This window comes from Corvus cornix, chromosome 12, assembly GCF_000738735.6.
Source record: "Corvus cornix cornix isolate S_Up_H32 chromosome 12, ASM73873v5, whole genome shotgun sequence".
Taxonomy (NCBI): domain Eukaryota; kingdom Metazoa; phylum Chordata; class Aves; order Passeriformes; family Corvidae; genus Corvus; species Corvus cornix.
The window spans coordinates 2,259,816-2,276,020 of NC_046342.1; the positions used below are offsets into that span (position 1 = coordinate 2,259,816).

General features: G+C 43.5%; 1 protein-coding gene across 7 annotated transcripts in view; it reads right to left on the bottom strand.

Moving 5' to 3' along the window:
• The window catches only part of ATG7 (autophagy related 7), a 92,629-nt gene that overhangs the window by 5,590 nt on the left and 70,834 nt on the right, over window positions 1-16,205 (bottom strand). For 4 of the 7 annotated variants that reach the window (XM_039559181.1, XM_039559179.1, XM_039559180.1 and 1 more), the window contains one exon: window positions 13,315-14,094. In XM_039559181.1, the coding sequence (XP_039415115.1) occupies window positions 13,903-14,094 (192 nt within the window). In that variant the 3' untranslated portion in view covers window positions 13,315-13,902. Of the gene's footprint in view, window positions 1-793; window positions 899-1,336; window positions 10,947-13,314; window positions 14,095-16,205 lie in introns of those variants that run through there. The other 3 variants (XM_039559182.1, XM_019292035.3, XM_039559183.1) reach the window with 2 other exon arrangements.

The following is a 16,205-nucleotide window of genomic DNA, read 5'->3' on the forward strand; positions in this document are numbered from 1 at the left end:
GAGCCATTTAGCTTCACATTTTCAAGGCTTTTTTACACAGCCACAAAACAGATGGGTTCGGTTTTAAATTAAAGAAAAAAGGAAACAGATCCTTGGGAATTGGAGGAACAACAAAACAACAAAACCCCGGTGCTGGGAGAGCAGCAACATTTTGAGAGTTGAGAAAGCTGCAATTTACCCAGAGAGGCAGACTGGGGAAAAGCAAAGATTCTCCCCTCAGGAAACCTCCACTGCTTAGCTCTGCATCCCCAAAGTGGGAATCAGCTCCACTACGACCTCAAACCCAAACACTGCAGGAACTCCCACACAGGATGGTGTTCAGGGAGCACAGGGATTGTTCACTGAGGTACAAGATCACACAGTGACACTTCCAGATCTGTATTTATTTATTTAGCCTGTGGGTGAGGAGTCTGCTTAAGCAAATCTATTGCTTTCATTGCTCTGGAGGTACAAATTCAGAACAGTGTTCCTGCCCTTGCTGAGAGCACCAGAGCAGCTGGGTGACAAGAGAGAAATAGCACTTAATTTCTGCCAAAGAGAAGGTGAAAGCTGGCTGGGTGACCTGTACTGCCTGTGACCCTTTGAGGCCTTACAGCCACAGTTACCTGTAGTTCCACAAAAGTGTGGAAACAGTGTGGGAACTCCCCAAAGGAAAAAAACTGGTGCTGAGCTGCAGGAGAACTCCTCAGAGACAAACCCTGGCCAGAAAAAGGGATGTGCCAAGGCCTGTCAGCAGCCAGGGAGATGAACTGGAGCTCTGAGGAGTGGCAGCTCCTCAAACCAGTGACGGTACCTCTGCTGGGAAAGCTCCCAAACTCTGGTCCAGCCAGGCTCCATCCAGCTGTTTTTCCTGGCTCTCCTCCAGGTTCCTCTTCTCCTGCCCCTTCATATCTCCCATCTAGAACAAGAGAGGGAAGGAAAACATTAACATGGTACGACAAAAGAAATGCTGGAGCTTCACTACAACAGAGATTTGGGGCAGTGGGCAAGGCTTTCAAAGGTTTTTTCAGTTCATGTGCTCTTGTCTCATAATGGAAGTTTTGTACTTTTTTTTTTAGTGAAAAGTTTAACTGGGGAAAAGAGCCAATGACAACACTGGGAAAGGTTTGTAAAACACAAAAATATCACTAACACCGCTGGATAGCCCAACAAATTACAGGTCATGGCAACTTATTTACACTTTGTACTTAGTTCATGAACACTGCTCTGTAGTTCACTCAGGAAGTGGACAAAACCCCCTTTTTTTTTCCTCTTCTGGAGTATATTTGTGATTCAAATTCATCAAGAAATGCTTGTTAATTAAGAACATTTTAAAAACCCCCAGCCCAATTCTTACTTGCTTCTTAATTCTGTTCCATTACCAAAGTCAAGGCACACCAAATGAACGCAAAGCTTCGGCTCCTGGGGACAGACAGGAACTGTGTCAGTGCAGGCCTGGGAGGACACAGCCAACATTTCCTGCCACTCTCAGCCTGGGCTGCTGAGCTCTATTAGTCCCAGTTCCAGCTGTGCTGACCCAGGCTGAGCATGGATCTGAACCCCTTTGGGATCACTTACTGTGAGACAAAGTCAAGCTTCTGGCACTCAGATGGGTAACAAACAGCACAAGCCTCAAAACCAGAAACTCCTTTTAAAGGGAGCATTCAAATAACATTTCCTTTTCTGTTGTTTCTTTTCCATCAGAATAACAAAGCTCTTTGGTGATTCCTCTCTATTTCAGCTGATTTGTTACACAAAGCCCAGAACATACCTGCAAGAAAGAGCCAAACTGGAACAGAGAGCAGTTAAAAGTGAAGAACAGATTTATTTAATCCTCTTTTACACAGGTAAGTTTTAAAAATACATGCTTAATGTACGATTGTCTTTACATTTGATATCAGCCTTCTCTCAGAACTTTGAAACCCAGTTTAAGACACCATCAAACCCTGGCTCAAGCATCCCAAGACGGGCATCCAAAAATTGCGGCAAATGAATTCCAGTAACCACTCCTGGACAAGTTGTCCAAATTCAGCTACAAGGCATTAGCAGTGCTAGAGGTGAGGCAGACCTGCATCACCTCCAGAGTCTGCACTGTTTATTCTCTTGCCCAGCTGGCTCCACTGAGACTGGTCTTGCTCTACCAAGCCCTCACTCTGCGAGAGTCTCCTCTGAACTAACTCAGACTCTCGGGGACTTTCCTCAGCCTCACACAGCCCAGGGAATTCTGCCTCGATCCACCTTCCCATGGCTGTGACAGTTACAGAGAGGACAGAGGTGCTTCAAACAAGCAGCGATTTAGAAAGCCCAGTAAATTAATGACATCAAACTCCAAACTGTGAAAGCTGGAATGGAAGACCTTGGCTTAGAAAATTTCTGAAGACACAACCACCTACAACTATAGCAACAGAATAATTTTAAAGCAGTGCTTTGGTCATATTATGAAACATGTTGTGCTGCACGTCCCCATGTCCTGAGTGTCAGCCCCTCCTGACACCCTGGGTGACATTTGAGTCCCATTCTTTTCCCGTATCTCACATCAAGAGGTATTTTGTTAATCACTGCTCCCAGAGGACTTTTAAGAATTGCTATCTTGAAGTTATCTCTCTGAATCTCTTAATGACATTTCCAAATACTACCCACAGGAAAAAAACTTAACAGATACCATCGTGGTTGGGAATGAATCTGTCCAGCCACAGGGCAAGGCTGGCCATGCACCAGTGACCTGTTCCATCCCTCCCTTGCAAATCCAGGCTCAAAGAAGCCTGGCTTGAGTTTAGCAACGCTACAAACTTAACTGAGTCCACAGGGCAGAAGTTACAGCTCACTCATCCCAACTACTGCCAAGGAAAAATCACAAATAGTGGCTAAATGCATGCAAGAAACATGCAACAGCAAATGTTTTAATTAGGGGGAAATTGTCTTCGTGTAACCAAATAATTGTGGTGTTATCACATTCACACCACCTACTGCTCAGTGTCCCCAACTTGGTGCCAATAATGATGAATTACTGGGATGTATCAATAGGATACATCCAATAGCCACTGGGTGGGACCTGAGTGAGAGCTTTTCATTAAAAGCCATTTAAAATGTAATTTAGAAAATAAGGGACCCAAGGGAAACTCAGCAGCAACTTTAGGAAGATAAGATGAATTAAAAAAAAATTATCAGAAAAAGTAGAAAGAGATACAGAAACTTTTTTTAGAACCTTGGTCTAACGTGTCATCTGAAAGGTAACTAAGTTGTAATAGTGCCAGATTTTGACATCACTGGAAGAAAGCCCATTACCTAGAGCAGCCACTGACCCCACTTCCCTCGGAGTTTTCCTTTAAATGCCACCACAGAGGCTCTGCCTGCTCAGTGAGAACCCAGCACAGGCAGAGCCACCCCGAAAGGCTCCGCTGCACGAGTTCCTGCAGAGCTCCAAACCTGCCACTACCAAACAAAAGGCCAAACAAAGGCATCCTTTGCTCTGCCCAGCAACAAACAACCCAACACACCGAGAGCCTGCCCAGGAACACCCTGAGCCCATGACCTAGACAGACACGCAGCTCCTCGCATTCCTCCGATGGCCAGAATTCCTGCCGTGACTCCTCGCTGCATTCCCCAGCCAGCTCCTGCCTGCAGTGACGTGGCCAAGGGCTGCTGGCCAGGCAGGAAACAGCTGCAGCAGCTGCTCGTCCCCCAGGCCTTGCTGCTGCCACCGCTGCCTTGGGGACACCCTGCACAGCCCCAGAGCTGCTCCAGCTCCCCCTGAGCCAGCCGAGCGCTGTCCCTGCCAAGGCAGCTCTGCAATGTGCCCTGCGGCTGCTGTGCTGCAGGTACACGCTGCTGGCAGAGCCACTGCACTGCCCACCAGCGTGCAAAGACACCTTTTGTTTGCGCTGCTTCCCAAATAATAATGGAAAACGATGCTCAAGACCTTCTCCTCCCCTCAGCTGCTCCCCTCTCCACACCAGGAGTGAATTAAGCCTGATTTACAACAGCAGAACTTCTACAAAGGCCTAATTACCGTGATTTCATTCATAAAGAGCTAATGTATAAATATGGCTCTCCCATTTTAAGTAACATTGGCATTTTCAGCAATTCAAAAGGTTAAACCCTGGATCCTCTGAATGGCAGGGCTGCCTTAAGTAATTAAACCCCCTCATCCCTCCCCCCTCACACACAAAAAAAGCGAAGCCAAGAGCCCTATTTAGGAAAGCAGCAATTCCAGGAGGAGCTGCCGGTGATGTCATGGCATTTAAACGTCGCCTGAGTCACAGGTTCCTGAGGAAGTGGCAACACCTACGGAATTACTGGATAAAAGTCAGCCTTGGAAGCACGAAATGAAAATAAAGACGCTCACAGACAAAGCAAAAACCTCAAGGAAAATCGTGCCTGCTTTATAGAGTTCCTCCCCGGTAATTTGTGGGAAGTCTGTCACTGGAAATGAACGTGCGTGTCACTGAGAGCCCTCCCTCGGGGAGGCTGCGGCACTGGGGATGTGGGGAGAAAAGGAAAAAGAAAAAGAGGAGAGAAAGGACTCCAAAAATTGTCAAAACTCAGAGTCCAAATGCTTTCAGTGCAGCAGACATGGAAGCTTCTCTCCTTCCTTCCTTCCTTCTTGCCTGTCTTCCTTGCCACGATGAGGAAACAATTCCAGCAGCTCTGCTCCAGGCAGCTTTAGCCCGCACTGGTTTGATTTGGGAAACAAAAGCATTCCAGCAATGAGACTTCACACGCCTCGAACCTTGCAGTGCAGGATGCACCAACTGCAGCTTCTGAGAGATGAGTGGAGACCACCAGAAGACCATGAAGACCATTAGACCAAAAGAGAAATTAAGGAAAAAACTAGAGAGCTCCAGTTTAATGTCTCCCCTTTCCTACTTCTGTAGTGCAGAGTAGTATTTCACTAACAAATCAAACAATGAATCACTCTGCTGAGATCTTGCAAAAGTCAAACGTCCCAGTGCCAAAGACTGAAGTTACGCACAAGCCTGAATTTTTGCATGCTCAGACTACTGAAGCAGCAACCCACAGCCAAGGAATGTAAGAACAGAAAGTAACTGGATGGGAAAGGAGGGAAATTACAAGGAATAATTTTTGAAAAGCCGTGCTTTTGATTTGGAGCAGCACAGCCCTGTACATATGCTCCTGTCCTTTCCTGTTAGCTCACTAAAATATTTTGTTAAGAAGCGATTTGAACTTTTATCCCATTTAAAATGAAATGCACGTGTGCATGTGACCTTCACTGAGAGACAAAGCCCATTGTGCTTCCTATCAATGTCCTACATAAACATCCATGCAAAGAACAGGAGGAAACAGGCATTTAGAGAGCTCCAGGAGATGGAAGGAGCGTGTGCTCCCTGCCAGCCAGGAAACACAGCACAGACTGTTTTCAGAGCTCCTGATTATGCCTTTTCTCCCTAAACCCAAGGAGCTCCAATGGCAAGGGAGCACTGGCTTGATTAAGCAGAAAGAACTTGTGCTGACAAACAACTGGTGGGTTTTGAAAATCTGTTCAGAGAATGTCCTAAATAATTCCACTGCATTTGAGAAAGTGCCATGGTGAAGTCACAACAGGCAGATAATATAATTAGCGAGGGCTGCAATTACAGCTTGAACTTATATATGGTTGGAGCAGTCATCTGCATCCTCATCCTGAGGTGAGATCATCCGGACTGGGAAATTAGGTGAAAAAACTGCTGCCCAAAGACATGGAATACCTGAAGGTACTCAAAGTACATCATTGCCACTCCGGCTTAGTGCTGTTAATTCTTCTGGGAGGAGCTTCAGCCTGGTTAAAATAATCCTCAAGTGACTCATTCCAGGGACTCCTCCACAACCTGGCCTGGTGGAAGGATGAGGATTGCTGGCCTGAGGAGAGAGGTGGCTACAGATGAGCACGAGCCACAGCCTGGTTCTCAAGGCTTCAAAATGGCAACGGAACAGTTTGACCCAGGATAACTGAAAATAAAGCCCAGAGATATTGCTGATAGGTTATCAAGACAAGTAAAATGAGAGCAAAAAGGTCAATAAACTGTTAGGGGTTTTTAATTCCAAACCTGCCAACTGTTGCACAGGTAAGAAAATGAGCTTTCCAGAAATGATGAAGCTGAAGTGGGAATAGAGAGGGCAAGCCTAGATGAATTTCAAACCTAAAGCATTACCTCTGTGGTGTTTTGAAGCACTGTCAGGCTCTGGAGAAGGCCCAGGCAGCTGCAAGGAAGGAGAGCTGGAAATGGCACAGGTAGGCAAGGTTTTCATAGGTTAGGAATTTACACCCTGGCACAGTCCAAAGTCTTCCTAGTGTAGTATTTCTGCCTTTAAAAACAGTTAATCCAGGTGCTCTGGAAGAGCAAAGGTGCACAACAGCCTCTGGAAGGAAAGGTTCATTCCAGCAGGATATGCACGAGCACATCAGCTGCACTGAAAATGAAATTAAAAAAAAAAGAAAAAAAGGAATTAATGAAGCCAAATGGTAACAGGCTGGAGACATCTTCCAGGCTCTGTTTCTTATGAAGTCAGCTAAATTTCCCATGTTGCAAATATTTCTTTAATGGCTCTCTTTGGAGTATAAATGCTTATTTGTTCCTAAGGAAAGCCTTGCATTCTTATTTTAAAAAGAAATAAAAAATTTAAAAAAGAAATTATTTTAAAAAGAAATTTGGCAGTAAAATCCCAGCACTGAGATGCTCCTGCTCTCTTCTTCCTGTGTGCACTCTGAATGCAAAGTCACAGAGCAGCAATCCCTGAGCCAGGGGCACATGGAATGGCCTGGAGCACGTGCAAGGAGCAGACAGACTGGGTATGTGCCAGCTTGAAATGTATTTACTTCTGCAAGAATGTGAGCAATCCTTCCTATTCCCGTAAGAATGGAGAGCTACGACTCTCCTGGAACTCCTAAAATTTGGTTATACTTTGAAGAGGAACTATATAAAAATATCCTCATGGATTCTGTCCCAGCTCCCAAAGATTCTGTGAGAGGCACAGTGTCCTTCATCACCATCAGCTCAGGGACCTCACCCAGCCCTGGCCTCCATGAGAATCCTGCACAGCCAAGTCTGTTCCCAGAACACATCTCAGAATCACACTGGTTTTATGGGGTGGCTTGAAAAAGGGGAAGAAACTCAACGGGAAGTTGGGAGCTGGGCGAGTCCACCATGGCCCAGCAGGCCCAGAGCAGGGTGAGGATGGAGCAGCAGTGGTGAGCTTGGAGGGGCTGGGGTTACCCTTGGACTTGATGATCTAAAGGGTCTTTTCCAACCAAATGCTTCTCAGATTCCATCAGCAATCCCAGTTATGCAAGTTAACAGATATTTAGGAACAATTTGTTCAGTAGGAGGGAAACGCATGCTGTCATTTGATTCCACAGAGCAAAGCTCAGAAATAAAACCCATTTCAGTGAGGTTGCTAAATAAGAGCACAAGTGCTTATAGATGGCAGAATCACTCCATTTTGCAAATACTTCTGTTGCATCTATTTAAGGTGGGCAGCCAAAATTTATACAAAGAAACAAGATTAGAGTCATAGAATGCTAAGGGGTTGGAAAGGACCTTTGAGATGATCTGGTGCCACCCCCTGCCATGGGCAAGGACCCACACAAAGGGCAATAAGAAGATCAAAGATGACAAAATGGGAATTTTAGTTTACCTCGCTGGGCTTCTCTGAGGACACAGTACCAAAGCCATGCAGAACACAGGCAAGGAAAAGCATTTTTCCAAGCTCAAGCTCAATAATTTTAAGTCCTGGAGCAGTCACTGCAGTTTCCTTTGTTGTGCCAAAATAACTCCAGTGCTGCTGACATCTACTGAAGCAGAATCTCTTTAGTTCTTGGGAGCCATCAGCTTCCTGGGAATAGAACTCCTGTGGTTCCACCCCTGATGACCTTCTCAATCAACCTGCCTGGGCCACCATGAATCTTCCTCCATGGATCTAAGTGTGGTTTCCACATTTGTGCCTTTCTCCCTTCCAGAGCCCAGTGCTGAAGGCTTCAGACTCAAAACACCCACTTTGGGAAGGGTTCTGGCCATGGCTGGGATGGCACCAGGACAGTTCAAGGTGTCCCTGAGGGAAATCCATTCCCCACGGACAGAGCAGGACACAGCAGCAAGGATGAGAGCAACTCAGGGCTCCAAAAAAGAAAACTCTCCTACAGAATCTCAAATTCCTCACTCTGATGGATGTGTTACGTTCATGTAACAAATTCTGAACCTCAGCCAGCAGAACACACTGCAGGGGTGACACTGAAGCAAAATCCCAGCTGGTAGAAGTGTGAAATCACAACAGAAGCTGTCATCCCGTGAGCTTCTTTAATGCTCAAGTACAAAAGTGGTGTCAGAGCTCTCCACTGAGATCTTCTAACAGTATTAAATGTCCCCAGGTGAGGCCTGTGGGTGCCACAGCTGCAGGCTGCCATATAATGCCAGGATATTTCTATTAGATAGTTGAGGAATATGAGCAGGATCCTCTGAGATTGCTCATTCCCTCTTCCCAACAGATTTGGTTCACACCAGAAAAGCCCTGGCTGGGTTCTCCAGTGAAAGTTCAGGTTCTTCACTGGTGCCATGGGGGAAAAGCTCCTGGCAGCACAAATGACATTAAAATCCCACCTTCTCCATGAAAAAGGGAAAGTTTAGCTTGTCCTGTTAAACAGCAACACTGTTTAACAGGACAGTATAAACACCGGAGCTGGGGACTGTGCAGAAATCCTGCATTAAGTGCACACATGGCAGCAAATAAATGTGTTTATCTGCTGTTAGTATTTGAATGTACATTCATTCATTCATGGGAATGGATTCTCGGGATTTGTCATTCAGTAAATGCCCAGAAATTGAGTCAGTGCAAAAGGAGAACAATTCTGGTCCGCAAGGAGAAAGAAAACAACGTTCTAGTGAGACAAGGGAAGTTATTCCAAGCCAGAGTGAAGTGTTTCTGCACATCAGGAACATCTGGGAAGCACATGGACAGGAAACAGCCCAGCCTGGGAGAGCTGGATGGCACTGGAATGAGAGGTAAGGAAACATTGCATTAACCCTGAGCTCTGGACCTTTCTGCCTCCTCTTCTGCACAGACACGTCCCAAGCAAAGCTACAAGGGAGCTTTAGCAGGCCAAGCAGAGTTTCAGGTATTTAAAACAATTATTAATGTTTACCAGGTTCAGGAAGATGTGCAGCTTTCAAGTTGCAGATAACCCCAAACTGCAGAGCCATTCACACTCCACGGTCAGCAACTCCCAAAGATAAAAAAAAGCAGATTATTCCCTTTAAACTGCCCTGGCACCAACCCAAGGCTCCAGCTGGACTATGGCATGGCTACAAACATGGCTCCAAAGTCATCATGTACTTTAAGTGCTTTAAAAATGTACATTGCAGGGTGTCAATCTCAGTGTCCAGTGCCTGGCCACCAAAAGAGGACTTGTTCTGATTACCAGCTCTGATTTCTAAAATATATTGAGTTCATATATATTTTATATTACACTGAAGTTACCTAAGCTAGACATTCCCCTACGTAAGAAATCACATAAATACAATGACTATGACAATAAATAAATAGAAATAATGGCTATTTTAGACAATAATGGCTATTTTAGACACTTGGTGCACACCTCAGCAGGTTTCAATAAATCTTCTTTTCTGATCAGAATATAGGAGTTGCAGATATCCTTGACCTGACTGAACTTCTTCTGAGGTGGCATAAGAGAGAAGATGGGAAATTCTCTACAAAAAAAAAAACAAAACCAAACAAAACTCTGAGCTTATGTTAAGGAAGGAACTAAAATAATTGGATTGACCAACTAATTTTCATAACATATCTGGGAAACAGAGGCTGCTTGGCAGATAAAGTGATTTGCATTTTTTTAAGTGAATTAGCTCATAAACCCCACAATATAAAGCTATGAAAGGGATTTCAAATTTCCTTCTAAAACCTATTCCAAGTTAAGACCAATAGATTCACTTTCAATACTGCTGTAATGTACTTTGATATTTTAAAGCTCCTTTTTCCTCAAGCTATTTTTTAAACTCAAGGATTCTCAAACTCCTGTTTGTGCTCAGCCATAATCTCTGAAAAAACTCAAATGAACCAAAAAGGAAAAGAGATTTGCTCTTTTTGAACTCCTGCAAGGTTCTGCGTGACCACACCCAAACCCAGCAAAGTCAGAGAACAAATTTCTCATTTCAGTGAAGCATTTCCCTACAAGTTTTGACTGAATCAATGACCCACCACCCCCTAAAGCAGTTTTTAACCGTGTAACAGAGCCTTCTCTGAGCTTCAGGGGAGCCTAACCATGATACAAATGTATTTTGGTCTTTCCTGGGCAAAAATCAGTCCAACCACTTTGTTTCCATGGTATGAAAGGATGACATCTTTACAGGGAGTAACAATTCCATGGATACATCCAGAACAACTGCACCCTAAATTCATGTGGTAGAGGCAGCAGGTTTAGGTCCTTACCCACTCCTGCCCACCTTTAAATGTGAAATTTAATTCCCAAGAGCAGAAAATGCTCAACCTTAACAAATTCCAACTAAAGTGCCCCAAATCTGAGAGAGATGAACAAAGACATTCAGAAATGCTGCTTGGACATGGCCACTGACAAGCCAAATAAAACCTGGCACAAACAAACCACCCAAATTGGCTTAAGCAGCATATTTTATATGTAAGCTGTATTCAGAAACTTAAAAAAACCCCAAACAAAACCCAAAAGAAAGAGAGCAGGTTTAAACATAAGCACACTGCTCCAGTTATTTACACAATAAAAATGAAAACATGGCGAGTTGTGTCCATAAGAGACTGCTTTGAAAGTGGAGTTATTCACGGCAAAACGTGGGTTCTGTTTGTTTGTCTTTGCAGCAGCCAGGAGGGGTAAGCAATCATTAACTTGTCCAAGCAGAGATAAAAGGCAGGGCTGCAGTGCAGAGCAGGGCATCCTCCTCCTCCTCAGCCACCTGATTTCAAACTGTTTCATCATCACTCATGTCCCAGATCTGCAACAAATAAAGGAATTTTAGTTTGTGGAGTTGAAATATGCCCTTAATACACTCCTATAAATTCACATTGCTGTTTAAAAGGAATAATAAATAGCATTTTATGAACTGTTGACTAGCACCAATGGAGCTTTACAGAAAATTCAGTGGTTTTCTCCTCTGTTAACAACCTACGCATCAATAATTATTTGTCACCTTGGGGGTACTTTTAACATCTACTTTTCAGCATTTGTCACTTTGGCTATTTGCTATTTATTATCATTTACAGGAAGGCTCAGATGAAACCCCAGACATTCTGGGCTGGTTTGCTAACTCACTGGCACACACTTCATGTGAGTAATAACTTCTAATAAACAGCTTATTTTACTAAACTGCAGAAAAATTATTCTAGACATTCATTCAAGAACTAATTGGTCACTTTACACTCAAATATTGGATGTCATAAACAGCAGCTTAAGGACAAGAAATTATATGGAAATTTGTACTTTTCTAGTGCTTAAAAAAGAAATAAAGCTACACCATTTTTTCCTGCAGTACAACAGAATTGTACTTTTACTTTCTGGCTTGCCCTTGGCCAGTAAGTGGTTACAGAGTGGGGGGAAAAGTGAATATTTTCACAGAATTTCAAGGCGTCCTTGTGAAAACACTGAGGTGGAGTAGCAGAAATTCAGACCAGGGATCTGCAGAGCTGTTTGTGGGGGGAGAGCACATTCTCAATATCCTCCAAGCTTTTTCTTCCAGAGAAACAGGGGTGCTCCTAAAACACTTTTTCTGATATTTTAGAGGTTTAGCTCATGGCAAATACCCTCTTTTCCACCTGGCAGGGCTTAAGCTCAGGACTAACACGGGTACAGCTTTGAGCTGGATTTAAGAACATAGTAACACCAAGTTTATAATACATAAAACCACATCTCTGACTGGGAGCGTTTCTAACTTGCCCAAATTATCAGCAACACTTGTGGAGTGTTGCAGATGACACTTGACAAGTGGTTTGGATGGCAAGCACAAAAATGCCATTTCCAGAGCACATAGCCCCCAGAAATCCCTTGCTGGCCATGGCCTGACCAAAGGAGCTGCAGCACTTCTGTGTCCCTGGGGAAATGAAATTCATTCAGTTCCTCTGTTCCAAAACACAACTCGTGTGTTGGCATGAGGTGGCCAACTGAGTTATTCTCTCATTTTACATCCTGACCACTAAAATCTATCAAACCCCCCTCACAGCAGAGCATGAACAGTTATTTGGGCTGTAAATTCTTCAGGGCACAAAGCAGTGTTTTACATGCACACAGTGCCTGGGACAATGGGGCACTGTTCTCACTGCACTGGGTAGACAAATAAAAAATACAAATAACCCCTTTTCTAGCCAGCCAACAATGCCTATTGACCTATAGCTTTAATAAACCCCTACAGGAAAAAATGGACTATTTCTGGAATTTAAAAACATTCTGAAGAAAGCTCTTCACATCCAGCCTAGGGAAAGACATAAAATCAAACATTTCTCTGCAGTGCTACAAGCTGTGTAAAAGGAAAACTCTGAATGGCAAGATTTGCTCCATTCCTAGAAGCGTCACAAAATGGTGGTGTAAATCCTTATGGAAAATGCTGAAGGAACAGTTTGTTTACAAAAGGAAAAAAGAGTTTTCATCCTGCCCTAGATGAGCAGCTTGGAGCTTGCCAAGGCAAACACAAATGTCCAGCTCGCCAGTCAGGGTCAAGGATGTGGAAAATAAATACAAAAAACAAAATCTTTAAATAGAGTTTATGGTATGATTCAAGCCAGAGAAAAGCAGAAATCCCAAGTTCAGTCAGTCCCCCCAGCCCAGTTTCTGCAAACAAAGCCCACAGACTGCAGGCCTGACAAGGAAATTCTCTCCTATCTAAAGCAGCTCTTTTCTAGGAGCTTGCAATGAAAAGGAGGTTTTTTACAAAAAAATCTTCACAGAAATACTGAAAATGAGGTTGCCAGGTATTTAACCAATACTCAAACATCCTGGACTGAGGAGGATGATTTTTAAATGTTTGAAAAGTATTTTCGCCCCAGGAGAACAGAGAGTTTTGGAAGACAGTTTACACTTCATGCAATCTCAGAGCAGTCAGAACCATTACACCATAGAATGGACTTAAAGCTCATTTTATTCCAAACCCCTTCCATGGGCAGGGGCACCTTCCACCAGTCCAGGTTGCTCCAACCCAAATCCAACCTTGGACACTTCCAAAATTCCAGCACAGGATTTTGAGTCCAATTTACAAAGGTTTATAAAGAACAAAGCAGTGGTATCTTAATAAAGTGCATGCAGAGGGAAGGGGAAAACACAAAACAAAAGGGGAAAATTCAATACAGAAGTTAACAATTGCAAATTACCTCAAAGAAAACAAGCTCCACAGGACTGTGCAAAGGAAGTTGTGTGAAATACTGACAGCTACGTTATCACAGGCTCCCGACTAACAGCAATAGATGTTTTCAAAAAAAGACATTTAAACTTTTAATAGATGATGACTATGGAGATTACTTCAGAAGAGTGAACCTTTTAACAGAGGCAGTAACAAAATACAGAAAGCCTACAAAGACAGTGTGTAAAATCATTGTAAAAGAGTCTGACTTCCAAACCAAGCTGTGAATTTGGATTTTTTCACTTCTCCTCTGTCCTGCAGCACACCTGGGTGAGGCAAACCCAAACACAGCTACAGGCAACGACAGGAGAAGTCATAAAATGGGAAGATAATGAAGCAGCTGTCAACCCCACCCCAGCCTGCACAAATCTGGGCAGATTATCTGAATGCACCTGTTCCTTCAAATACCTGCTTTTATATTCAAACTTCTTTGGAGAGATTCTTAAACTTCACATGCAAATTACGGCTATTCAGCAGAAGAGGAGCATTCTCACACTTGTTTTCTTGCAAGTCCAACTATTATTTTTGTAAATAATAGGAAGAATGGGGGAGTAAGGGGGGGAGCCTACAAATTTGCACTGCTTGATTTTCCACAGCTCCAGACTGCACATTCAATAAATCCAGTGAAAACAGAGAGTTTTGCATTTCCTCTCCACCACAGGAACACCTGGTACCTGCAAACTGAGCTTCCACAACAACAGCTCCAAAATCGGTGCTCACCTACCCAGGCAGTGGCTTTGCATCTTCTGATTAACATCTGTGATTCAAACAGATAACGACTGTTTATCTTATGAATAAACTTGCAAGAATAGAAATGTACCTTGAGGGGATTCTGAGAAGTTTCTTGCCTCCAAACTGCCAAACAAACAAACAACCCCCACATGTTGTTTTCTGCACACAACTGAGATGAATTTACAGACACAGGGCGCAAAACACTCTGCTCAGGAGGACCTGGAGTTGATTTTTTATGCAAACCACAGGATTTACTGTGTTGTAAATGCTTCACATATGGTGAGGAGTAAAGAGTAAAATTCTAAAGGCTGAAAATGAAATGTTCCATCAATCAAACAGCACAGCTGAGGATCACATGAGAACACGGCTTCCCAGAGCAATTGTCAAACCTTAAGTCTATGATTTAGAAACAAGCAGGATTTTTAATGAAAAAAGAACACATTTCAAGCAACCTTTTGCTATTTTACAGCAATGAAATGTGAGTTTTTTGATGAGGTTAATCATGTTCTTGTTCTGTGCTCCAGCACAGAGACAATACACCAGAATTTTGGGCAGCCTAAATCACTTGACAGTGTGGATATCTGGCTAAACATCCCCACGTGTGTGGATATGTGGCTAAACGTGCTGGAAGTGACCAGAGCTGCATGAACACACCTGTGGGACCTGTTCCATCCCTGGCTGCATCTCAGCAACAGCACCAAAAATGAAACTGCACCTTGAAATTCATTAAATACCTGCAAGTTCCAACCTGCAGCTTTTGCAGCCTTTAAGGTACAGACCGAGGGGGATAATTACAAAGTTCAGCACCCTCCTTTCATCTCGGCTCCCTCTGCACAGTGAGCACTTCCCTTCCTCGCCCTCAAAGCAGGCACACTCCAAGCGTTTTCCATGCTCAACAATTCCCTCCCCATCCCCTTTCCCACAGGAAAGAAAGCCCAAGTGAACACCCGACAGGAGCAGTGCTCTGCACTAAGGGGAGATCTTGCTTTGCTCAGAGCATTCCTCGCTGCCCAGGATCCAAGGGAATGCACTCCAGCAAGGATCCACTTGTGCTCCCAGTGCAAGACCTCATCCTACAGTAATTCTCCCAATTTTCTTTTTCAAAACTACCTTCTAACTTCCTCTAATTAGACTGTATCCAAGATCAGCTCTGGCCATAATCTGAATAACTAGCTATCAGATATTTCCTACTTCAGCTGACACACAAATGACAAACTTAAAGCTACAGAAATTAACCTAAAAAAAAAAAAAATCAAATCCAAGGCTTATAAAGCCTGCATTTCTTTCAAGCTGCTTTATTTAAGCAGCAGGTGGAGAAAAGGGTGGATAATTCCTCCAGATCCCTGCACACAGTGCCCTATCCCAGCTAGCTGACCTGGATGACAAATCCCTGGCATCTCTTGTACCTCCACAAATTCTGTTTTTCTGTGTCTGCCCCACAGCGTTCCCTTTACTTTCTTGCAATAAAATCAAATCCATCAAGCTTGTACCTTTTTTATTTTTTTTTCCTCAATGCTGGTGGCCCTGACTGCTGCTTGTTTTGCCCTTACAGCCTTTCCAAAATTCGGTATTTTCAGCCCACAGCCTGAAAGGTCAGGGTGATGGGGCACGCTCATTTTAATCTCACCAAACAGCAACTCTTCTACAAGTTCCTCTTGTATGAAATTTTTTAAATAGATGTACAATACCTAGAAGGACAGAATGGTTTGGGTTGGAAGGCACCTTAAAGTCTAAATATCTTGTGGAACTGGTATCTGAAGGGCTTTGAAAGCTATTTTTAAGACCAAAACAGAGAAAGGCAAGTAAACAGCACAGAAGGTATTTGTTTACAAATAAACTTTTAGCTAGAAAGTCTTTTTAATATCTCCAGCTCCAAGCAGATCTACAAACAGTAGCACCAAGCAGTAATTAGTCCCTTCTGGGCTTATAGCACTTTTCCCAGGTATTCATCAGAAAATGATATGAAAACACTCACAAAAAGGATTTATTTTGGTCACGACTAACCATTAACGAAACAATACAAAAAAAGAAGCAAACCAAAAATGCACACCAGGGTTTTTCTGGTATAAAAATGCCTCAGACAGATTTCCTTCCATTGTTCCTTGTTTTATGGGGGGGAAAAAAAAAGTCCCAAAG